At 45.3% G+C, this 22,009-nt stretch overlaps 1 protein-coding gene across 3 annotated transcripts in view; it reads right to left on the bottom strand.

Annotated features, from left to right (window-relative positions):
* RRN3 (RRN3 homolog, RNA polymerase I transcription factor) overlaps positions 1 to 22,009 on the bottom strand; it is a 1,085,194-nt gene that overhangs the window by 108,930 nt on the left and 954,255 nt on the right. For all 3 annotated transcript variants that reach the window (XM_073591180.1, XM_073591181.1, XM_073591179.1), the window contains one exon: positions 16,833 to 16,985. In XM_073591180.1, the coding sequence (XP_073447281.1) occupies positions 16,833 to 16,985 (153 nt within the window). The remainder of the gene's footprint in view (positions 1 to 16,832; positions 16,986 to 22,009) is intronic.

Here is a 22,009-nt window from a genome sequence, read left to right on the forward strand (position 1 = left end):
TAGTCTCTTTCCGTTTGGTCTTCAATTTATACTTTGCATTTATATTGCATCAATATCACCTCTGAATTTTTATATAGACAGTTCTCCAATCCTGCCACAGACAAGCAGTCTAATACTTAACCTGTACCATCAGTCTCTAACCAGTTATATAACAATATACCGCAGGTGTACTGAAAAGGGCATCTCCTTATTTCACTTAAATCCATTCAGTCCAATTGTTTATATACAGAGAAACATAGCCACTCACCACCTGGTATTTCAGTTCCTCAGAGGTTGACGTTGCTTTCTTGCAGCTGCAGCTGTGGTTTAGTACCGACTTCTCCTGCTGCAATTCAGCCCTGTAACCGTGAACACCATATAAAGCCGGGGGTAGTCCTGAAAAAAAACGGGGGGAGGGATCCCTGGTCTCCGTGGGGATTGGCTCCCGACTAACAGTCCAGCGTGCCCCCCAATCTCTCCCCGCCTCCTCTCTTTCTCCCCAGAACCGGGGCCAGTACTTCGCCAAGTACGCTCTCCTCCTTGCTGCTTTACACTAGCCAAGTGCCTGCTGGTTGCTGGAGATGTCTCCTCCACCAGACTCCAGCGTCTCCGCTCGTGTGCAGCCCTCTTCTCAGCCTGACCATTACCGCCGCACTCCGGCCACCAGGTAAGCCCCTGGGGGTGCAGTCTGTCCGTATACCAGCCTCCGGAGCCTCTGCACACTTTAGTAACTGCTTTCGCTAAAGTTTCTCCGGAGCTTCCGACTAGGCAGGTGATACTAGGGAGGGGGGCCTGAAGCAGGGAAAGAATCCATTCCCTCATAAGCTCATGTTAGAGAGGGTTCGCGGGTTTCGCCGGGTTAGCAGCTACGTCCAATCAGCTCTCCCAAAAGGCCCCTCCCTCTCTACCACTCCTGACCGAAAACACTTCTAATGACCTTCTCCGGTCATGCATCATCATTTTTAAAGCCACATCAGCTTAAAAGGTTACTCTAGATGGGTTTTAATGAAGTTCATATATATATATATATATATGAAAGTTTCTGTGTTGTATTTTTTACTTTTCTAACACATGGCATAAATTCACAATTTTGGTGTATACAATTTGATCATAGAGATGTTGGTAGTAACACAATATGAATTTGTATGACAAGCTGTTAAAAAAAAATATATATATATAAATATATATATATATATATATATATATATATATATATATATATATATATATACACACACACAGGTGAGGAGTACAAAGACAAGTGTGTCTTGCCTGCAGTCAAGCATGGTGGTGGGAGTGTCATGGTCTGGGGTTGCATGAGTGCTGCTGGAGCTGGGGAGCTACAGTTCATTGAGGGAACAATGCCTACATGTACTGTGACATACTGAAGCAGAGCATGATCCCCTCCCTGTGGAGACTGGGCCACAGGTGCAGTATTGCAACATGATAATGACCCCAAACACACCTCCAAGACGACCACTGCCTTGCTAAAGAAGCTAAGGGTAAAGGTGATGGACTGGCCAAGCATGTCTCTAGACCTAACTCTATTGAGCATATGTGGGGCATCCTCAAACGGAAGTGGGAGGAGCGCAAGGTCTCTAACATCCACCAGCTCTGTGATGTCGTCATGGAGGAGTGGAAGAGGACTGCAGTGGCAACCTGTGAAGCTCTGGTGAACTCCATGCCCAAGAAGGTGCTGGAAAATAATGGTGGCCACACAAAATATCGACACTTTGGGCCCAATTTGGACATTTTCACTTAGGGGTGTACTCACTTTTGTTGCCAGTGGTTTAGACATTGATGGCTGTGTGTTGAGTTATTTTGAGTGGACAGCAAATTTACACTGTTATACAAGCTGTACACTCACTACTTTACATTGTAAAGTGTAATTTCTTCAGTGTTGTCACATGAAAAGATCTAATAAAATATTTACAAAAATGTGAGGGGTGTACTCCCTTTTGTGAGATTGTGTGTGTGTGTGTATAGATAGAGATATATATATATATATATATATATATCTCTATCTATACACACACACACACACAGTATCTCACAAAAGTGAGTACACTCCTCACATTTTTATAAATATTTTATTATATCTTTTCTTGTACAAAAGGTTTTATTGAAAAAATATACATCAACAACAACAAAACGGCGATGGATACATCATGAGTTAACAGGCATAAGACTGCCGGTATCCGGCGAGTGAAACTATTATTCAAAAATGTAAGCCTGGACTCGGGCGGTAAAATGCCGAGGCCAGGCGACATACCAAGACATATTCTCATCCCGCGTATTCTAGCGTAGTGGTATGGTATCAGCACATATTAATATAATTGCAAACATACAGGAATAACTAAGATTTCTAAACGAGATGTTGTTGCAATACATAACGTTTCAGGAAGAAATAAATAAAAAAATAAAATAAAAAATAAAAATATGAAATAAAGAGAAAACAAAAAAAAAAAAGAACCAGTACTAAAGTCAGATTAAATTGAATAACCTTAAAGAGGATAAAATACCTCTGAATGTACTAATTTGTGTAATATATTAAATTTCCGGTCCTTATAGAATTAAGCCCGAGGGCCTGAATAAGGAGAAGGAGAGAGAGATTGAAAGTGGGAAAGAAGGGGGGAAGAAAGGAGAGAAAGGAAGGGAGGACCCTGGGGTGGGGGGGAATGGAGGCTTGTTATAGAGAAAGGAGCGTTTGATCAAATCTTGATGGGTGATTGTAAGTCACCCAGGGTTGCCATATCCTGAGGAATTTATCATGAGTGTCCATCAATATGGCCATAAGTTTCTCATTTACCATGATATCATTCACAGTATTTTTAACTGCTTCAAAACTAAGGTTCGGGGTTTTCCAGGCCCTTGCTATGGTGAGTTTAGTTGCAGTGAAAATCTGTGCTGCTAACTGACGTTCAGGACGAAGAAGTTCTGCAATTGGTTTCCATAAAAGGGCCTCAAAAGGCTCCCGCTTTATGTTGGTGTTAAAAAGATTACGTAATAGTGCATATACTCTAACCCATAGTCTGCAGAGGACAGGTCCACCAAATATGTGCCATCGTGCCCTCCTGTGAGCACCCACGAAAACAAAGGGGGGAGTAAGATGGGTTAAAACTTGCTAATCTAGCCGGAGTATAATACCATCTATAGAAGACTTTATACGCGTTCTCTAAAAAGAGAACATTCTTGGAACATTTAGATAGCGCTGTCGTCATGCTATGCCAGTCCTCCGGATCTAATTGTTTCCCAAACTCAGCCTCCAATTGGAGATGATAGGGTCTCAATGGTATTGTCTTGGAATTATTTATAGCAGTATATATTAGAGAAATCAAACCCGAGGATTGGGGGCGTGAGCTACAAAGGCTTTCAAATGGTGTCATGACAAAGGGGGCAGAATGAGAAATTGTAAGCTGTCGGAGAAAATGTCTAATTTGCAGGTAACTGTAATGCTTCCTAAGGGGGATATCGTGTGAAGAACGTAAGGCAGCGAAAGAGATAATCTTGGTTGGAGTGAAAAACGAATGGATATCTATGAAGCCATTATCGGACCAACACTTAAATTGCAGTGGGTTATCACAACCTGGTTGAAATAAAGGGCAGTGGAGGATACAAAGTAGTGGGAGATGAGGAGAAATTAGGCCTGCCGAATACTTGACAGCATCCCACAATTTGAGAGAATGAGCTAAACAGGGACCTATTGTAGGGGGGCGATGTGCTCTAGGAAGCCAAGGAAGAGAAGCTAGAGGTGTTGGGTGTGCGTCGACCAAGTCAATGGTGGCCCATAGGGGCATTTGTTGCTTTGCACGAAGATGAGATAGTGGGGCGATACCCGCTGCTATATAATATGCTTGCAAATTAGGAACTGAAAGGCCACCATTGACTCTGCGCGCATAAAGCACTTGTCTCTTGATTCTAGGCCTCTTTTGGCCCCATATAAATTGCATAATTTTACGTTGGTGTATTCGAATGATATGGGGAGGCACTGGAACTGGAAAACTCTAAAATAATAGAGCAATTTGGGGAGGTACGTCATTCGTACCGTCGCTATTCTGCCGAACCACGAAATCGGGATTGTGGACCAAGAGGCTAGCATAGCCTCGAGCTTTTGAAAAAGCGGAGGAAAATTAGCTTGATATAATCCTGAGTATTTTGGGGTAAGTTTAATACCCAGATAGGGTAAAGAGGTTGACCACTGAAACGAAAATGCCGACTGCAGGGCATCTAATACCGGGGGCCGAAGATTAATAGACATCGCTTTAGATTTTGCCGGGTTAACTGAAAGGCCCGAAAACGAGGCGAAGGAGTCTAAGAGAGAGAATAAATTGGGGAGGGAGATTCTGGGTTTAGTAATGGTTAATAAAATGTCATCCGCAAACAGGGACAATTTGTGCACGTTGTCTGCTATTTCTACTCCTGTGATATCTGGATGAGAGCGTATGGCCTCCGCCAGGGGTTCAAGTGCTAGTATAAATAGAAGGGGGGAGAGCGGGCACCTCTGCCGTGTTCCCCTTTTAATAGGGAAAGTAGGTGATTCATATCCATAGTAACGCACTTTAGCCTGAGGGGAGTGATATAGGGCTGAGACCCAGCCCAAAAAGGAGGTGCCAAAGCCGTAGTGTGTAATGACCTGTGTCAAATAGGGCCAGGATAAGGTATCGAAAGCTTTATTAACATCTAAAGAAAGAAACATTGTACCCAAGGACCTTTCATGCACTATATGTTGGATTTGGAGGAGTCGTCGAATGGCATCACTTGCCTGTCTGCGGGGGACAAATCCCACCTGATCTTTTTTTATAAGGCGCGGTAGGAAAGAATTCAAACGGTTGGTCAGAATTTTCGTCAATATCTTCATGTCAATATTGATTAAAGAGATTGGCCGAAAATTTGCCCAGGAGGAGTGATCTTTGTCTGGCTTAGGAATCATCACTATGTTGGCAGTTAACATGTCTGGCGTAAATTAATGACCTCCTTTGACCGAGTTATACATAGTCGCTAGGTGTGGGGCCAGGATTTCTGCAAATTTTTGATAATACAAAGCAGTGAAGCCATCCGGACCTGGTCTTTTGCCCACTTTCAGTTCCTTAATGCACTGGAGTATCTCAGAGACCTGTATATCTCGGTCCATTAGGGAGATATGGGGTTCCGATAGGGAAGGTAGAGATAACTTATCTAAAAAATCATTCAGGCCCTGTGTTGAAGAATGATTTAGGGGGGAGTATAGTTTAGTAAGTCGGTAACGGAATTCTTCCAGAATCCACTGAGGGTTACCCGTAAGGATATTATGATGGGTGCGCAGGCTTATGGGAGTAAATTTCGGAATGAAGGTTAGCAATCTGTTAGCCAAATGCGCATTAGGTTTGTTTGCCTTAGAATACCATTTCTGGCGGGCCCAACGTAAGGTACGGTCCGCCTCATCTGTCAGACATAGATCCAAGTCTGTACGGGCTTTGTCTAAAGCTCTGCGGTTAGCAGGGGTGGGGGTTAGTTTAAAGGTCGTCGAGCAATCCTTTAAGATCTGTTCTAACTTGCGTCGTGCCTGAAATCTTTCTCTCTTACGCTGAGATGCTATTCGAATAACATGACCCTGGAGGACTGCTTTATAAGCCTCCCATAATGTTATTGGGGACGAGACCGAACCTGCATTAAGTCTAAAGTATTCCATAGAAGCTTCTTTGATTTCATTGAGGATCGGTTTGAATGACAAAAGTGAATCATTCATCACCCAGGGAGCTTGTTGTGGTTTGTTGAGTAGGGAACGACAGACAGTTAGAACTGGGTCGTGATCAGACCAAGGGACTGTTAGGATCGATACCGAATCTATTAAAGGAAGGTGTTTCCGTAACATAAACGTATGGTCAATTCTAGAGTGAGAATGGTGGGGATGAGAATAGTGGGTGTAGTCCCTGCCCATCGGATGAAACTCTCGCCATAGGTCTACTAGGTCCAAATTTTGTAGGGCCCGCCAGAATTTTTTCGCCGCTGGAGGGGGGGATTTGTGGTCCGCTGGGTACTTATCAAGGGCCGGATTAAGCGTCACATTCGAGTCACCCACCAACAGGAGGGTGCCTCTTTGGTGGACCTGTAACAAGGAACAAACATGAGACAGAAATGGGCCCGGATTTTCGTTCGGGGCGTAATAGGTCATAATGGTTACTTCGTTATCCTGAACAGAACCCTGTAAGAGAAGATATCTGCCATTGGGGTCAGCTATCTGTTTATTGCAGATAAATGGGACCGATTTTTGTAGAGCTATAAGAACCCCTCCTGTTTAGTAGGACCATTAGCTAAATATACTTGGGGATAATTCGCTGCGAAATATTTGGGGCAGGAAGAAGAAGAAAAATTAGTTTCCTGTAAACAAGCTATATCTATCTTTTGTTGCTTGAGGTATTTAAAAACTTGGGACTGAGTTATAACGCTATGGACTACTCCATCCGCACACCCTAGGTGCCAAGGGAAAGGGGAAAGGGAGGGGGAAAGAAAAGTGAGAGAAAAATAGTAAAAGCAAGGAAGTACATAAGGTATGATAATACCGAGAAGAACTCTAATTAGAGAACGTAGTGAATACATTGACGTATCATGCCGTGGGCGGCAAGGCCCACAATGGGGTGGGGCCATAGCCAAGACAAATATCTTAGCCATGTGCCATCCCATGGGGGGAGCAGTGGTCCGTCGGAACCACCGGCCTATAAAGAAGATAATTCAAACAGACTATGTAAAATTGACATATTATTATATCTTTTCATTTGACAACACTGAAGAAATGCCACTTTGCTACAATTTAAAGTAGTGAGTGTACAGCTTGTATAACAGTGTAAATTTGCTGTCCCCTCAAAATAACTCAACCGCTGGCAACAAAAGTGAGTACACCCCTAAGTGGAAATGTCCAAATTGGGGCCAAAATGTCAATATTTTGTGTTGCCACCATTATTTTCCAGCACTGCCTTAACCCTCTTGGGCATGGAGTTCACCAGAGCTTCACAGGTTGCCACTGGTGTCCTCTTCCACTCCTCCATGACGATATCATGGAGCTGGTGAATGTTAGAGATGTTGCGCTCCTCCACCTTCCATTTGAGGATGCCCCACAGATGCTTAATAGGGTTTAGGTCTGGAGACATGCTTGGCCAGTCCATCACCTTTACCCTCAGCTTATTTAGCAAGGCAGTGGCCGTCTTGGAGGTGTGTTTAGGATTGTTATCATGTTGGAATACTGCCCTGCAGCCCAGTCTCTGAAGGGAGGGGATCATGCTTTGCTTCAGTATGTCACAATACATGTTGGCATTCATGGTTCCCTCAATGAACTGTAGCTCCCCAGTGGTGTGACACTCCCACCATCATGTTTAACTGTAGGCAAGACACACTTGTCTTTGTACTCCTCACCTGGTTGCCGCAACACACGCTTGACACCATCTGAACCAAATAAGTTTATCTTGGTCTCATTAGACCACAGGACATGGTTCCAGTAATCCATGTCCTTAGTCTGCTTGTCTTCAGCTGGTTTTTGCGGGCTTTCTTGTGCATCATCTTCAGAAGAGGCTTCCTTCTGGGACAACAGCCATGCAGACCAATTTGATGCATTGTGCAGCATATGGTTTGAGCACTGACAGGCTGACCCCCACCCCTTCAACCTCTGCAGCAATGCTGGCAGCACTCATACGTCTATTTCCCAAAGGCAACCTCTGGATATGACGCTGAGCACATGCACTCAACTTCTTTAGTCGACCATGGTGAGGCCTGTTCTGAGTTGAACATGTCCTGTTAAACCACTGTATGGTCTTGGCCACCATGCCGTAGCTCAGTTTCAGGGTCTTGGCAATCTTCTTATAGCCTAGGCCATCTTTATGTAGAACAACGATTCTTTTTTTTTTTTTTCAAATAAAAGTTTATTCAGATGCAGGAAGGCCAAGGGCCAAAAAATACATTTTGGACATAAACGTGCATCGAGGGCGCAGCCTCAAGCATCTATGCAAATAACAGAACAATAATAGTGACGTCCAATACAGAGTCTTTCATAGATCAATAAAGCAAAAACAAAGAAGCTGTAGACATGTGAAAGAATACCACTCTGTTTTATTACTCATATCTGGTTAGGAAGCCCTTTTTTTCCTGCCATTTTCCTTTTTTCAAGATAGAGTATCAAGACAGTAGAGTTATAGAGAAGAATTAAGTGAGAGGCAGAGAGAATGAAAAGAAAAGCAAGAACAGAGGGAAAGGGAGGTAGGGAGGTGGGGCAGGTGGGGGAGGGAAGAGGGGTACACGGAGTCGGCGATCTAGTATGTCCTGTGACCGTTACCTCTGGTTAGCCGTCTGCTGTATTTCCTGGGTCCGATAGAAGGTCACGTCCCTCATCCGAAAATATATTTAATATCCATCTTGTCCAGGTCTTATCATACATCTCTTTTTGATTGCGTGCTGTGAGGATAAGATCCTCCATTTTTCTAACTTCCTCCACTTTCCTAAGCCACATGCCCATACTTGGGGTCCTGGTAGTTTTCCATATAAGTGGAATACAAGCCTTTGCCGCATCTAGAAGATGACGGGTCAAGGATTTTTTGTATGCCTTTCTGGACATTGTGGTTGCGTGAAGCAGAAAGATGGCTGGGTCAGCTGATACGGGGCGTTCTGTGAACTTTTGTACGGTCTGTTGTATAGATCTCCAGAACTGCTCCAGCTTAGGGCAGGACCAAAACACATGAAGAATCGTACCCAATTCTTCGCCACATCTCCAGCAGAGACCTGATGAGGATGGGAAGAATTTTTGTAGCTTTGCAGGTGTGTTGTACCATCTCGTGAGTACTTTGTAGTTTGTTTCTTGTGTCTTAGTACATATTGAGGACTTAAATGTAAAGTGTATAATGTTCTGTTTTTGCTTTGATGTAAGGGTACACTGTAAGTCTCTTACCCACGCTTCAAGAGTGGGTAGCTGGAAGTTATCTGGGGGAATGTTTAACAGCTGATATGTCAACGACAACGAGTGGGGTAGAGCACCCTCTTCCGTGCAGTATATTTCGTAGGTGGTCAGCGTTCGTTCAAATTGTTTCGGAGAAGGGAGAAATCTAAGGAAGCGGCTAAGTTGATGGGCCCTCCAGAAATCTAAACGGAACGGGCCCTCCGGTCGCATAAGGTCCGAAACAGAGACCCACTTTCCATTTATAATGAAGTGGGATGCTTGCGAAAGGCCCATGTTGCGTAGAGATTTAAAGATTGGATCGAAACACCCCGGGCTAAATTCAGGAGTGCCCAATATTGGACGTAGTGGGGAAACCGATGGGGCGAGGTGTATTCAAGCGAAGAGCAATGCGCAGGTTCGTGTAATGACCCCTATTAAGGGGTGCCTCTTTACGTTTTCCGGTAAGGCGACGTGACACCAGGGAGCCCTGTTTAACGGTACTGGGCACTGGCTCTGTTCTAATTGTGTCCATAGCTTCGTGGTTTGATGGCGGTTCCAATCAATAAGTCTGGTCAAGTGGGTTGCTTGATGATACCTGTGGAGGTCCGGTACTGCAAGACCTCCATATGTTTTAGGTAGGGTGAGTAGTCGTTTATTGAGTCTGGGCCTCTTATGTGCCCAAATAAAGTTAAAGAAAAGGGCGCTAGCTTGGGTGAAATAATGCGAGGGTATATGGACCGGTAACGCCTGTAACAGATACAGGAATTTTGGTAGAATGGACATCTTTAGGATGTTACATCTACCAAACCAGGAGTGTAGACCTGTGTTCCAAGTGGAGAGAAGGGATCTGACCGTATTTAGAAGCGGAGGGAAGTTTAGGCCAAATGTTTGGGATAATTTCGGGGGGATGTATGTGCCAAGATATTTTAGCGCTGTGGTGGTCCACTTAAATTTAAAGTTATTTTGTAGGGCTGGTAAATGGCGCGGGGGCACCCCCACCCCCATTGCCTCCGATTTACTAAAATTGATCTTCAGGTTAGATATATTACCATAAGATTCAAATTCTTGGAGAAGGTTGGGCAGGGAGATTACTGGGTTGGTGAGAGTAAACAGCATGTCATCTGCATACGCTGCGATTTTCTGCTGAGTCTCTCCCATATTTACACCCGTAATGTCTGGATGAGCACGCACAGTCCGCAGAAAAGGTTCCAACGACAGGGCGAACAGAAGCGGAGACAGGGGACATCCCTGGCGGGTTCCGTTCCGGATCGCAAAGGGAGCTGACAGAATCCCATTAGCACGAACACGCACCGAGGGATTGGAGTATAGTGATTCTATCCAAGTCAGCATCCTGCCTCCAAGACCTATATATTTTAGGACCGAGGTCATGTAACGCCAATCCACCCTGTCGAAGGCCTTCTCCGCGTCCGTGCTCAAAAAGATGCAAGGTGTCTTATGTTGGTTAACTACATGTAGGATGTTTAGGACTTTGATCGTATTATCCCTGGCCTCTCTGGTTGGGATAAACCCAACTTGATCCAAGTGAATCAGTGACGGGAGATACGTTTGGAGTCTAGTGGACAGTATTTTTGTAAAAATTTTTAAGTCCAAATTTAGTAGCGAGATTGGCCTGTAGCTACCGCACATCCCCGCATCTTTCCCCTCTTTTGGAATTACTGCAATATGTGCTAGCAGTGTGTCTCTGGGGATATGTGTACTAGAATCCAGCGAGTTAAAGAATTTGTGTATGTGGGCTCCCAGGGACGGTAGTAAGGATTTATAGTATAGAGCTGTAAAGCCATCCGGTCCCGGTGCCTTCCCTAGCTTCATGGCTTTAATTGCACTTTGAATTTCCTCCATAGAGATGGGTTCATCCAGTAACTCACTGGCTTCAGTAGGTAATTTGGGCATTCCAGATTTACACAAATAATCCTCTATGTGGGGTTGTGATGTGGGTGTCCGCTGTAAATCATATAGGGACAAATAAAAGTCTTTGAATTCCGTGGCTATCTGCTGTGGGAGAGTCATCTTCTGTCCAGAAGACGACATTATGTGGGGGATATAATTTGCAAGGTGTTGTTCCCGGAGTGATTTGGCCAGTAGTTTCCCACATTTGTTCCCTGACTCATAAGACACCCTTCTACATATTTGCATGGCAGCTTTCGCTCTAAATTGCATTAGACCTGTGATTTTGTTGCGTAGGAGCAATAGTTCCGCCTCTCCCTTAGATGTTTGGGCATGTTTGTGTCTTGCCTCCGCTAAGTGTAAGTCCTGTAGGAGAACTGTCAGTTGTTTTGAACGGTCTCGTTTGATGCGTGCCCCATGCTTGATTAGGATGCCACGGATCACCGCCTTATGGGCCTCCCAAACAATACCAGGGTCGCTATCAGGGGTATTGTTGTATTTGAAGTACAACTCTAGTTCTCTTGTTACATCTTTAAGCACCTCTTCGTCCTGTAGGAGGCTTTCATTTAGTCTCCAGGTCTTTGGTCTGTCCGTAATGTTGTCAGTCAGGGCGTATGTCAGGAGGACTGGAGCGTGGTCCGACCACGTAATAGAACCTATCTTGGAGTCTCTAAGGGCATGCAATTGGGCATGAGGTATCAGAAAGTAGTCGATCCTAGAATATTGTTTATAGGGGTTAGAGTAAAAGGTGTAGTCACGTTCGTTCGGATGTAGGAGCCTCCATACATCAATCAGCTGTGCCCTATGTATTGCTTTAGAAATCCTTTTCCTAGTCCTAGGAGTGATAGAGGAGGTCCCCGATGAGGTATCCTCAGAGGGGATAAGCGGGATATTCAAATCCCCCCCCACTATAAGATGGCCTCTTGCAAATGTCGTCAGGTCTTCTAACACTTTAACCAGAAAATTGTCTTGTTGGGTGTTTGGTGTGTAAATGTGTGCAAGGGTCACCGTGACACCCCAATCTCCCCCCTGAGGAATAGATACCTCCCCCCTGGATCAAACCTTGTATCCGCACATTTCCAGGGTACTCTGTTGGAGATTAATATGGATACTCCACGAGTTTTAGTAGATCCATTTGTGGCGTGATACACCACCGGGAAGTGCCCATTCCGCAAGACAGGGAGACCGCCATCTTTGAAATGTGCTTCCTGAATTAGGGCTAGGTCTGTCTTATGGCGTTTTAGGTCTTGTAGTAACATGCAGCGTTTTTCCGGCACGTTCAGACCCTTAGCGTTCAAAGAGAAGACATTCACCGACTCCATGTCTCCCGTGGGTAAAAAAAAACTGAACCAGGGAAGAGGGAAGGTGGGGGGGTAAGGGTAGGTAGAAGCTCAAAAGATATAGAAATGTAGGACAGTATAGGAGGAGAAAGAAGAATTAGAGACTAGAGAACACTAGTCTAATACAGAAATTGTTTATATGTAGGTAGCACACTAGTGCTAAGACGCTCTCTGGAGCTAGTCCAGCAATCGAGCGCTGGCCTAATTAGGGTAGTGGAGAGAAATAGCCAGCAAGGAGTTCGCTGGCTACCCCTCTGCATCCCTTAGTAATGTGATATTTGTCTACGTCTATCTTATGACGGTCAAAATCCAAATTAAAACGAAGGCCCCAAATTCGGTTTTGGAAGAATATGACATATATTATTATTATGTAAACTATATGTATGTTTGTACCATTTGTGTCTTACACTTCTATAAGTTCCAAGCAGCTCCCACCTTCTAATAGTGCAACATCAAAAACTGTGGCTTGCCTACCAGTTAACTTAAACATGCTATCATAGCTGCACACATGTACATTATGGCTGTGTAAGGTGGGTCATTCAAAGAACACAGTTATGGAAACCGCTCCCAGATCTAAGCCCTCCCTCACTCACCCTTTCAAGCCAAGTCTTGTAACACCTCCCTCTCCAGTGTTATACCTTAAACATGGGATTCAGGTCTGATACCAGCTGAGTCAAGCAAGGAGAGACACAAACAGAGCCTTATACCTGAGGAGAGTGTCCCATAGCCCGGATGTTCATGTTGGCACAATGCTTCTTCGCTGTTTCACAGGCTTCCGTTTAGCTCCAGTAGGGAAAGTCCCGATTTATTCATCGTGTGTAGTGTTCACCAGTGGTGTATGTGCAGACTTCTCTGTCTAGATCCGGATATCTGCATAATGCAGACATGTAACACTGAGAACCAGAGTTTCTCCATTAGATTTCTTCCGTGCCTCTCCCCCTTTCCTCTTGGAGCGGTGGCGTTAAGTGCATGTCAGAAAGTTTTGGGGTTTACAGAGTCAGGGCTTCTGACCCGTGCGGAGTGTCATTAACAATATGTGATCCGGAGGGTCTCGACCAGGGCGGGAGATCGGTTCAGAACGGTGCTTTACAGCTAACATCAGACTGAGTGTCAGCATACTGTAGGCAGGCAAAAGAACGGAAAAAACAACAACAAAAATTTTTTGCCCAACAAAGGAGGGGGACGTGGAACCCCCGTCTAAAGAACTAACTCATGGGACTGCTTGCACCGCCGCGGAGATCCATGATCACGGTTCCCTCCTCCCCTCTGCTGAGGGTGAGCGGTTCCTCCTGCGGGCCCTCTGCTGACGTGGCGGCAGCTGGTTTCGGCGGGGCTCGTTACCCGTTCGGTTCCTCGGGCTTGGGACGAACGCCAGCCAGTCTGGCACTGGAATCGGCTCTGCGGCTAGGAACTCAAAGAAAGCTGGCAGCTCTAATGGGGTGCGCAGGTTGAAGAAGGTAGATCCCTTACGGAACGTAACTGCCAGGGGGTATCCCCAGCGATATGTGCAGCCTTGTCGTTTGGCAAGCGCCAGAGCCGGTCCCAACAGTGCTCTCCACTGAAGCGTTGCTCTGGATAGGTCAGGGAGGATTTTAATCATAGCCCCTTCCCAATCCACCTCACCCTGATCCCATGCTTTCCTCAGAAGGAGTTCCTTCTGGGTATAGCGAAGGAGCCGACATAGAACATCCCGGGGTCTCTACGGATCAACCGGCTTGGGACCAAGTGTTCTATGCACCCGGTCTAGCTCCAGAAGCGGCGGAGCTGTGCCTAGGAGCTTGTGAAAAATGGCCGTGACCGTCGTTGCCAGGTCTTCTGCGGTTGTGGTTTCGGGGATACCCCGCAGCCGCAAATTATTGCGGCGGCTGCGGTCCTCCAAATCCTCCAGATGAAGTTGTAAGTCCACCGCCTTTGATGCCTGTGTCTCTTGCGATCTCTCTAGCGCTAAAACCCGCTGTGTGAGGGAGGATACCGTTAGGTCAGTAGAGTCTACCTTGGCTGTAAGATCTTGAACCTCTGTCCTCAGTTCTTGCATATCTCGACTGTGCGCCTCCTCCAGTCTGAGAATGAGGGACTCCATGTCAGATCTAGAGGGCAAGGCCTCGATATCCACCTTGGTAGGTAGGGTTTGCAGAATGCTCCGGAGGTCCTCCGGAATGCCGCTGCGACGAGCTCACCATGTCTGCCTGGAATATCTCCGGGATGTCAAACACCGAATCTGGGGTCGTGGATGTGTGCGGTGTGGCCGGTAAGTCCAGTTCGCTTGTCCCGCTCTGGGTCAGACCACGAGGCGACGTAGCAATGGCGCCTGGAGATGTCCTCTGCTGGTCTTTAAAATAGCGCTTAATACCACTCTGGGGGGTCAGGGAGCTGGAACCGCTGGCTGAAGAACATGTCCTGTATCTTTTAGTAGATATCATGCCTTGTATGTAGTAGCGAAAGACCGTCAAACAGAGAGATACCGAGGGGCAATGCCAGGAGCTCACATAAAATGCTTCCTCACTCGGCCATTGCTAAGCCACGCCCCCACAACGATTCTTTTTTTCAGATCCTCAGAGAGTTCTTTGCCATGAGGTACCATGTTCAACTTCCAGTGACCAGTATGAGTGAGAACGATAACACCACATTTAACACACCTGCTCCCCATTCCCACCTGAGACATTGTAACACTAACGAGTCACATGACACCGGGGAGGGAAAATGGCTAATTGGGCCCAATTTGGACATTTTCACTTAGGGGCGTACTCACTTTTGTTGCCAGCGGTTTACACATTTATGGTTGTGTGTTGAGTTATTTTCAGGGGACAGTAAATTTACACTGTTATACAAGCTGTACACTCATTACTTTATATTGTAACAACGTGTCATTTCTTCAGTGTTGTCACATCAAAAGATATAATAAAATATTTACAAAAATGTGAGGGGTGTACTCACTTTTGTGAGATACTGTATATACATATACATACATATTTCTTTTTTGTGCTCTTATTGATAATTGATATGCAGCATCTAATTTTTTACTATTTAAAACTCCGTATGATGATATGGCTTTTAATATAATTTGTTTATAGCCTTGATGATGGGGATATATTAAAACACTGACACATGTTGGCAATAATTACAACAATCAAATAAAGCATCTCTGATTAAAAAAAAAAACATATGAAAATATCTATTCATTTTTAAGGCTTTGCCTCCCTGGATTGAAGGAAATTTCTCACCATTGGCTGTACCAGTTCTCCTACCTAGTGTGAACATTAGCCCACCTCCCTATTCAACTTTACAATGACACATTCTCCTTCTGTATGTTGCTACTCTTTCTAAACATAATCAGTTGTACTCTAACTGGTCTGCAAACACTGGAGTGGCTGCACACTTGAAGTACACAGGTTATGCACTGACACAAGAGGTCAGGGCATGCATGCAAATGCAAAACATGGGCAGTCAGGGAGCAAATGTAATTACAGTGTGCACACAAAGCATGGCATGCAGTCAGTGCAATCGCACATACAAAGAATGCAATTTCAGAGCTGCACAAACACCAACCATTAGCCAGCAAGACAGGTAGCATGTCAAAATACTTTGAGCCAGGTTTGCACATGCTCTGTGCATTTTCAATTAATGCATCATTACAAATTGAAAAATTGCCATATTGTGCTAGTTTTTTAAGCAGAACTCCAGTCTTAGCTGCTTCTATACCATCTGTTGTCCTGTTCTGCCTTATGGGCGGCAAGTGGTGTAGTGGGTAGCACTCTCACCTAGCAGTAAAAAGGGTCGCCGGTTCGAATTCCAACCACGACACTACCTGCATGGAGTTTGCATGTTCTCCCTGTGCCTGCGTGGGTTTCCTCCAGGTACTCCGGTTTCCTCCCACACTCCAAAGACATGCTGGTAATTTAATTGGCTTCTATCCAAAATTGGCCCTAATATATGAATGTGAGCTGGGGACCTTGGATTGTGGGCTTCTTGAGGGTAGGGATGTGAGTGTGCGATGTATGTGTTGATGGTGCTATATGGGTACCTTAAATAAATAATAATATAATAGATGAGCATCTTAATGAGATGCAATGTACAGAGATAGGGATAATGGTAGACACGCACACTCACTCAGGTTGAACTGGAATCGTTATTCAACCTTAGTAACTATGTAACCATGTGCTTGATGCTGCTCTTTAATTCCCCCCTCCCTATTGTGTGCTTATGTGCAGGCACACTTCCTGTCTGTGTAATACCTAGCATAAGACCCACTAAACATCAAAGACATACTCCCTCATCTACATATTTTGCTGCTCAATGAAGTGTTTGTGAACTGTGATCAGCAATGCAAACACATGTAACAACTTATTTCAACTGGATAAGTTATCTACAGAAAGCCTCTCTGCCAGTGCAGACTGAAAGCAAATGTAGCACAGCATCTTGTTTACTGTATTTTACTCTTCACAATTAGGCAAAGGACAAGAATGAAGTCCGCAAACTGTTAATCACTGTTGCATGGGTGATCATGTAATGCCATTTTGCTCCAGTATTAACATAGAAAACCCCATAGATAGGACAGAAAGCCGTTTAGTAGCAGCAAAGATTGATGCATACTGGAGATTTGCTTTAAATTTTACAGTACATGGGTTTTTAAGAATGTTCAGAACATCATATAATTATAAACTCATATAATTTAAAATCAAATAATGTGTTTTTAATATAAAATCTGAACAAACCTTTTCAATACACACGCGTCAAAAGGAAAAAAGCTGTCCAGTGGATTAGCACATGTCTGAACAGAGGAGCCAAGAGTGCTGCTTCTTATGATAGGGATCATCTGCCTGTTGTTTCTCTCTAGGATGGTGTAACAAAACACCAGCTGATATTTCCTAGGAAACGGACATGAGACATTATATTCACAGAAAAGTACAGACAGGTAATTATTGAAAGACTAGTCATTGATACTACTACAAATGCAGGCCAGAAACTACAGTAGCAGCATATGCTGTGAACATACTGTGCTTCAAGACAGGCATAAAACATTGCAGTTGTTATAAAATTAAAATTTGACAGTCTATATAACTTTTCAAGCCTGTATGAATGTTTAAAGGAGTTGTAAAGTCTCAAGGTTTTTCACCTTAATGCATTAAAGCAGCCCCCCAGAGCCCCCTTTTTTCTTACACGAACCCAATCGTTCCAGTGTCAAGGACGAGCCCAGCAGCTCCAGCCGCTGTCTCGGATTTTCATTGGATCTATTGGCTCCCGCTGCTGCCAATCCAATCCAGTGACACGGGAGTCAGGGAGCGAGGCAGAGTCCTGCTGTCTGTGTTAATGGACGCAGCAGCAGGACTCGGGAGTGCGCCCGTACGAGTGCACCCATGTAAAACGGCTCTCCGTGGGGGAAGTCAGAGAGGAGGAGCCAGGAGCGCTGCCGGGGGACCCCAGAAGAAGAGGATTGGGGCTGCTCTGTGCAAAACTCTTGCACAGAGCAGGTAAGTATAACATGTTTGTTATTTAAAAATAGGGATGAGCCCGATGTTCGAGTCAAACGTAAGTTCGACTTGAACATCGGGTATTCGCCTGTTCGCTGAATAGTGAACAATTTGGGGAGTTCGCAGCAAATTCGAAAGCCGCGGGAACACCCTTTAAAAGTCTATGGGAGAAATCAAAAATGCTAATTTTTAAGGCTTATATACATGGTAGATAGAAATGGGATGTAGGTGTGGCGCTGTTCTAATTTGAAATGAGAAACTTATTGTAGTGAACCCATTGTGTTACACCCTCTGCAGTTTAAGGGAACTTGAAGTGGGTGTATGAGGGATTTAATCAGTAAGGTACAAAAAATATATATAAAAAAAAAATAAAAAAAAATATGTAAATGAATCTTCAGCAAAAAGCAACAATATTCCTGTGTTACACCCTCTGTAGAGTGTGATACCTTGTGAGGTGTTATTTTGAGTAGGTTAACCCCTGATGCAAGAGAGATTCATAGGAGAATACAAAAATAGGTGAAGGAAAACAGTAATGATTTATTTATTATTTATTATTATTATAGTATTATTTATCGGTGCTGTACCTTCTGCATATATTTAGTGCAGGTACTGTGGACTAGTGTACATGTGCGATCCTATGTGAATAAATTTATAAAAAATAAAATTATTGTGCTGAAAGGTTAATTGTATTCAGATACCAAAAATTCTAGAATATGTTACATCCTCTGTACCCGGTTAGTCAAATAGTGTTAGCATGCGGTGTGTAAAGAAAGCCAAAAAATGTTGTTAAAATATCTATGAACTATACACGCATAGACCTTATGTGTGTGGACCATGACACCCTTGAATTGCTGCAGTCAGCTGAAATAGGCAACATCACTCTTTCAGATCATGCTCCAGTATGGGCCGTGTTACGGGTTCCAGACGAAACACAGAGGGCCTGGTCCTGGAGGCTCAACGAAAACCTCCTGGACGACGCCTCAGTGGTAGCTAAGGTCTCTGAGACCATCACACACTATTTTGCGGAGAATGTGTCCGAGGAAATGGCAGACGGAGTGGTATGGGAGTAAGGCGGTGGTAAGGCGGTACTCAGGGGTGAATTGATCTCCCTGGGTTCCAAACTCAAAAGGGAAAGACAGATAGACTTCAAGAGGGTGCTTAAACACAAACGTCAGGGGGATGCTAACGCCCGCGAACGGCTGACTGAACTGAGGGAGCTGTTTTCCCGCCTCCTCGACCGTCGCGTGCGCAGACAACTACGCCACCTTTCACATAAATACTACGAACAGGGAAACAAATGCGGCAGAATGCTAGCTAGAGCGCTTCGGAAGAGAAGAATGACAGCCCACGTACACTCGCTCCGGTCCCCTGACGGTACAGCTACATTACACTCCTCTGGGATCGCCTCAATCTTTAGAGATTATTATGCAGAATTATATCACCTAGATAAGGATATCTCACACACAGGACGGTCAGCAAAACTAAAAGCGATTGGCGAATACCTCGCCACAGCTGGACTCCCCTCCCTGAGGCCAGAGCAGCAGTTACACCTTGATTCCCCCATTTCCCCTCAGGAGATTATTTCAACAGTGAAGGCCCTACCTAATGGGAAGAGCCCTGGCCCGGATGGATACTCCAAAGCGTATTATGCAAAGTTTCTCCCCCTGCTATAAAATCATATGTGCAGGTATTTTAACTCTTTGGCCACAAACCACCAGATTCCCCCTGAGGCTTTACTGGCCCACATCACAGTGCTGCCGAAAGAGGGCAAAGACCCCACTCTCCCACAAAGCTATCGACCAATATCGCTACTTAACGTCGATATAAAAATTTTTGCTAAAATTATGGCAAATCGACTTAAACAGGTCCTGCCCTCCTTTATTCACCCCGATCAAACGGGATTTATTTCAGGTAGAGAAGCTAGGGACAATTCCATCCGGGCCATACAGCTCATACAATGGGCATGTTCCCATAAGAATTCCACCCCCTACCTTATTCTGTCCACAGATGCCGAAAAGGCTTTTGACAGGATTGATTGGTCATACCTTAAGGCGGTTCTGGAGGCCTGGGGACTGGGCCCTCATATGCTGAGATGGATCATGGCGCTTTACTCGACCCCCAGTGCGAAGGTCAAAGTGAACGGCCATCTATCCTTGGGATTCCCCATACGGAATGGCACGAGGCAGGGGTGTCCCCTCTCCCCCCTACTGTTCGCTCTGGCTTTGGAGCCTCTGCTTCGAACAATACGGGCAAACACTGATATTAGAGGGGTAACAGTAGGGTCTACGGAACACAAACTATCGGCCTATGCCGACGACGTGCTCTTTCATTTGACCCAGCCCTTAGTGTCACTGCCAAACCTTATGAGGGAACTAAAAATTTTCGGTCATGTGTCAAACTTTAAAATAAACTTTTCAAAATCCGAAATTCTGCCCATTACCATCCCTATAAAAATGGCTACTGACTTGCAACAAGCTTTCCCATTTAGTTGGGCTAAAACGTCAATTAAGTACTTGGGTATCCAACTTACAAATCGATTTGACACTATTTACTCGGCTAATTTTCCCACCCTTTTGAGCATGGTGCGTAGAGACTTACAGAACTGGACCAAGACCTCCTTCACATGGCTAGGCAAACTTAGCATACTCAAGATGAACATCCTTCCTAGGGTGCTCTTTTATTTACAGATGCTGCCAGTTACCCTCCCCAGGAGCTTCTTTGCTCAGCTGCAAAGCCTAATGATTAATTTCATTTGGCATGGTAAAAAACCAAGACTGGCGGTGTCTTTACTACAGAAGGCCAAAGAAATGGGTGGCTTGGGCCTCCCGGATATACGACGATACTATAGAGCCATTGCGATCCAACATATCCTTAACTGGCGTCATCACGGGGGTTCAAAAATGTGGGTCTCCTTGGAGAAGAGCTTAGCAGGCCGGGACTTGTCTTACGCACCCTGGCTGCCCCGTGAACACAGAGGACTCTCACAGACGACCTCACCGCTAACCATTCACATCCTGCGGGTCTGGGACCGCACAAATGCCCTGTGTGCTTTGGTGCCCCCGGGCTCTCCATTGGCACCTCTGGGGGGATATAAGTGGTTCCCTCCTGGGGAGCATAGAACCTTTTTCGGTACGTGGGTGTCAGACGGTAATTATAGTTACGGTAAATTTGTGGATAAGGGCAAGTTGATACCCCTAGACGCCTTGCGGAATAGCCACGGCAGATTCCCTATGGACTGGTGGAGGCACCAGCAACTCCAACACTTTATTGCAACAGAGGGGACCCCGATGAGAGGGCTAGACACCATCACCACACTAGAAAGTCTTTTCATAGAAGAAGAGCCAACTCCCCATTTGATTTCTGAGCTATACAGGCTACTGGGCTCGGTTCCCACCGCTGGTAAGCCAGCTTTCATAAGGGAATGGGAACGAGACCTAGGGGTGGAGTTCACGCCAGAACAACGTCTACACATGTATAAACTAGCACATTCTAGCTCTATAGAGTCTAGAACGCAGGAAACTAACTACAAGCTTCTAACTCGCTGGTACCGAGTACCAGCTGTCATAGCACGTATCTACCCCTTGGTTTCTGACCGATGCTGGCGAGGTTGCGGTCAGAAAGGTACTCTTCTTCATGTATGGTGGGAATGCCCAGTAATTAGGTCTTTCTGGATGGAAGTAAAGACTACCATTAAAAATGCCCTGCAGATTGAGATCCCGTTCTCCCCTGAGCATTTCCTCTTGCACCTTCCCACCCTCCCTCTAAGCCATTACAAAAAAAGCGCCCTTCCTCACCTACTAAATGCCGCTAAAAGGCTTGTACCTCTCTATTGGAAGCGTCCACAGGTCCCTACCTTAAAAGAATGGCTACAGAGGGTGGATGATATCAAAGAGGCGGAGGAGTGGGTGGCGAGGTGCAAAGATAGGAGTGAGCGCTTTGATGGTATTTGGGCTCAGTGGCGGAGATTCACCATGGACACTAATCCGGTGTCCTCTAGCCTGGATGTCGCGCTGTTGGAGTTAGCGGAGCCCTCCTTGAAGCTAAGGAGGCCTGTTCGTGGTGACGTGCGTACCTGAGTGGAATGTTTCAGCGCCCTATTGATTGCACAGGGTGTTGACCTTTTCTTTCCTAATGCATGGTTCACAAGGTATATAGCTGAAGGCTCATATGAGACACTATGCGTCGCCAGTGACTACAGACAAGTTTTGTATCTCCTTTAATAAATATTAGAGTTGTTACTTGTTTAGACGTATTGGTCAGGGGCTCTGCCTGGTAACATAGACACCTTTGTGTCCGCACTGGCCCAATGGATGCCCAGGGGGCGCTCCCCTTAGGCGAAGGTTAGTTGGAGGCCTACGGCCCCCCTTCCGGGGAATCCGCCCAGTGGGCATCCTAGGGCATTGAATAAAAAAAAAAAAAAA

This window comes from Aquarana catesbeiana, linkage group LG06 (genome assembly GCF_042186555.1).
Source record: "Aquarana catesbeiana isolate 2022-GZ linkage group LG06, ASM4218655v1, whole genome shotgun sequence".
NCBI lineage: Eukaryota > Metazoa > Chordata > Amphibia > Anura > Ranidae > Aquarana > Aquarana catesbeiana.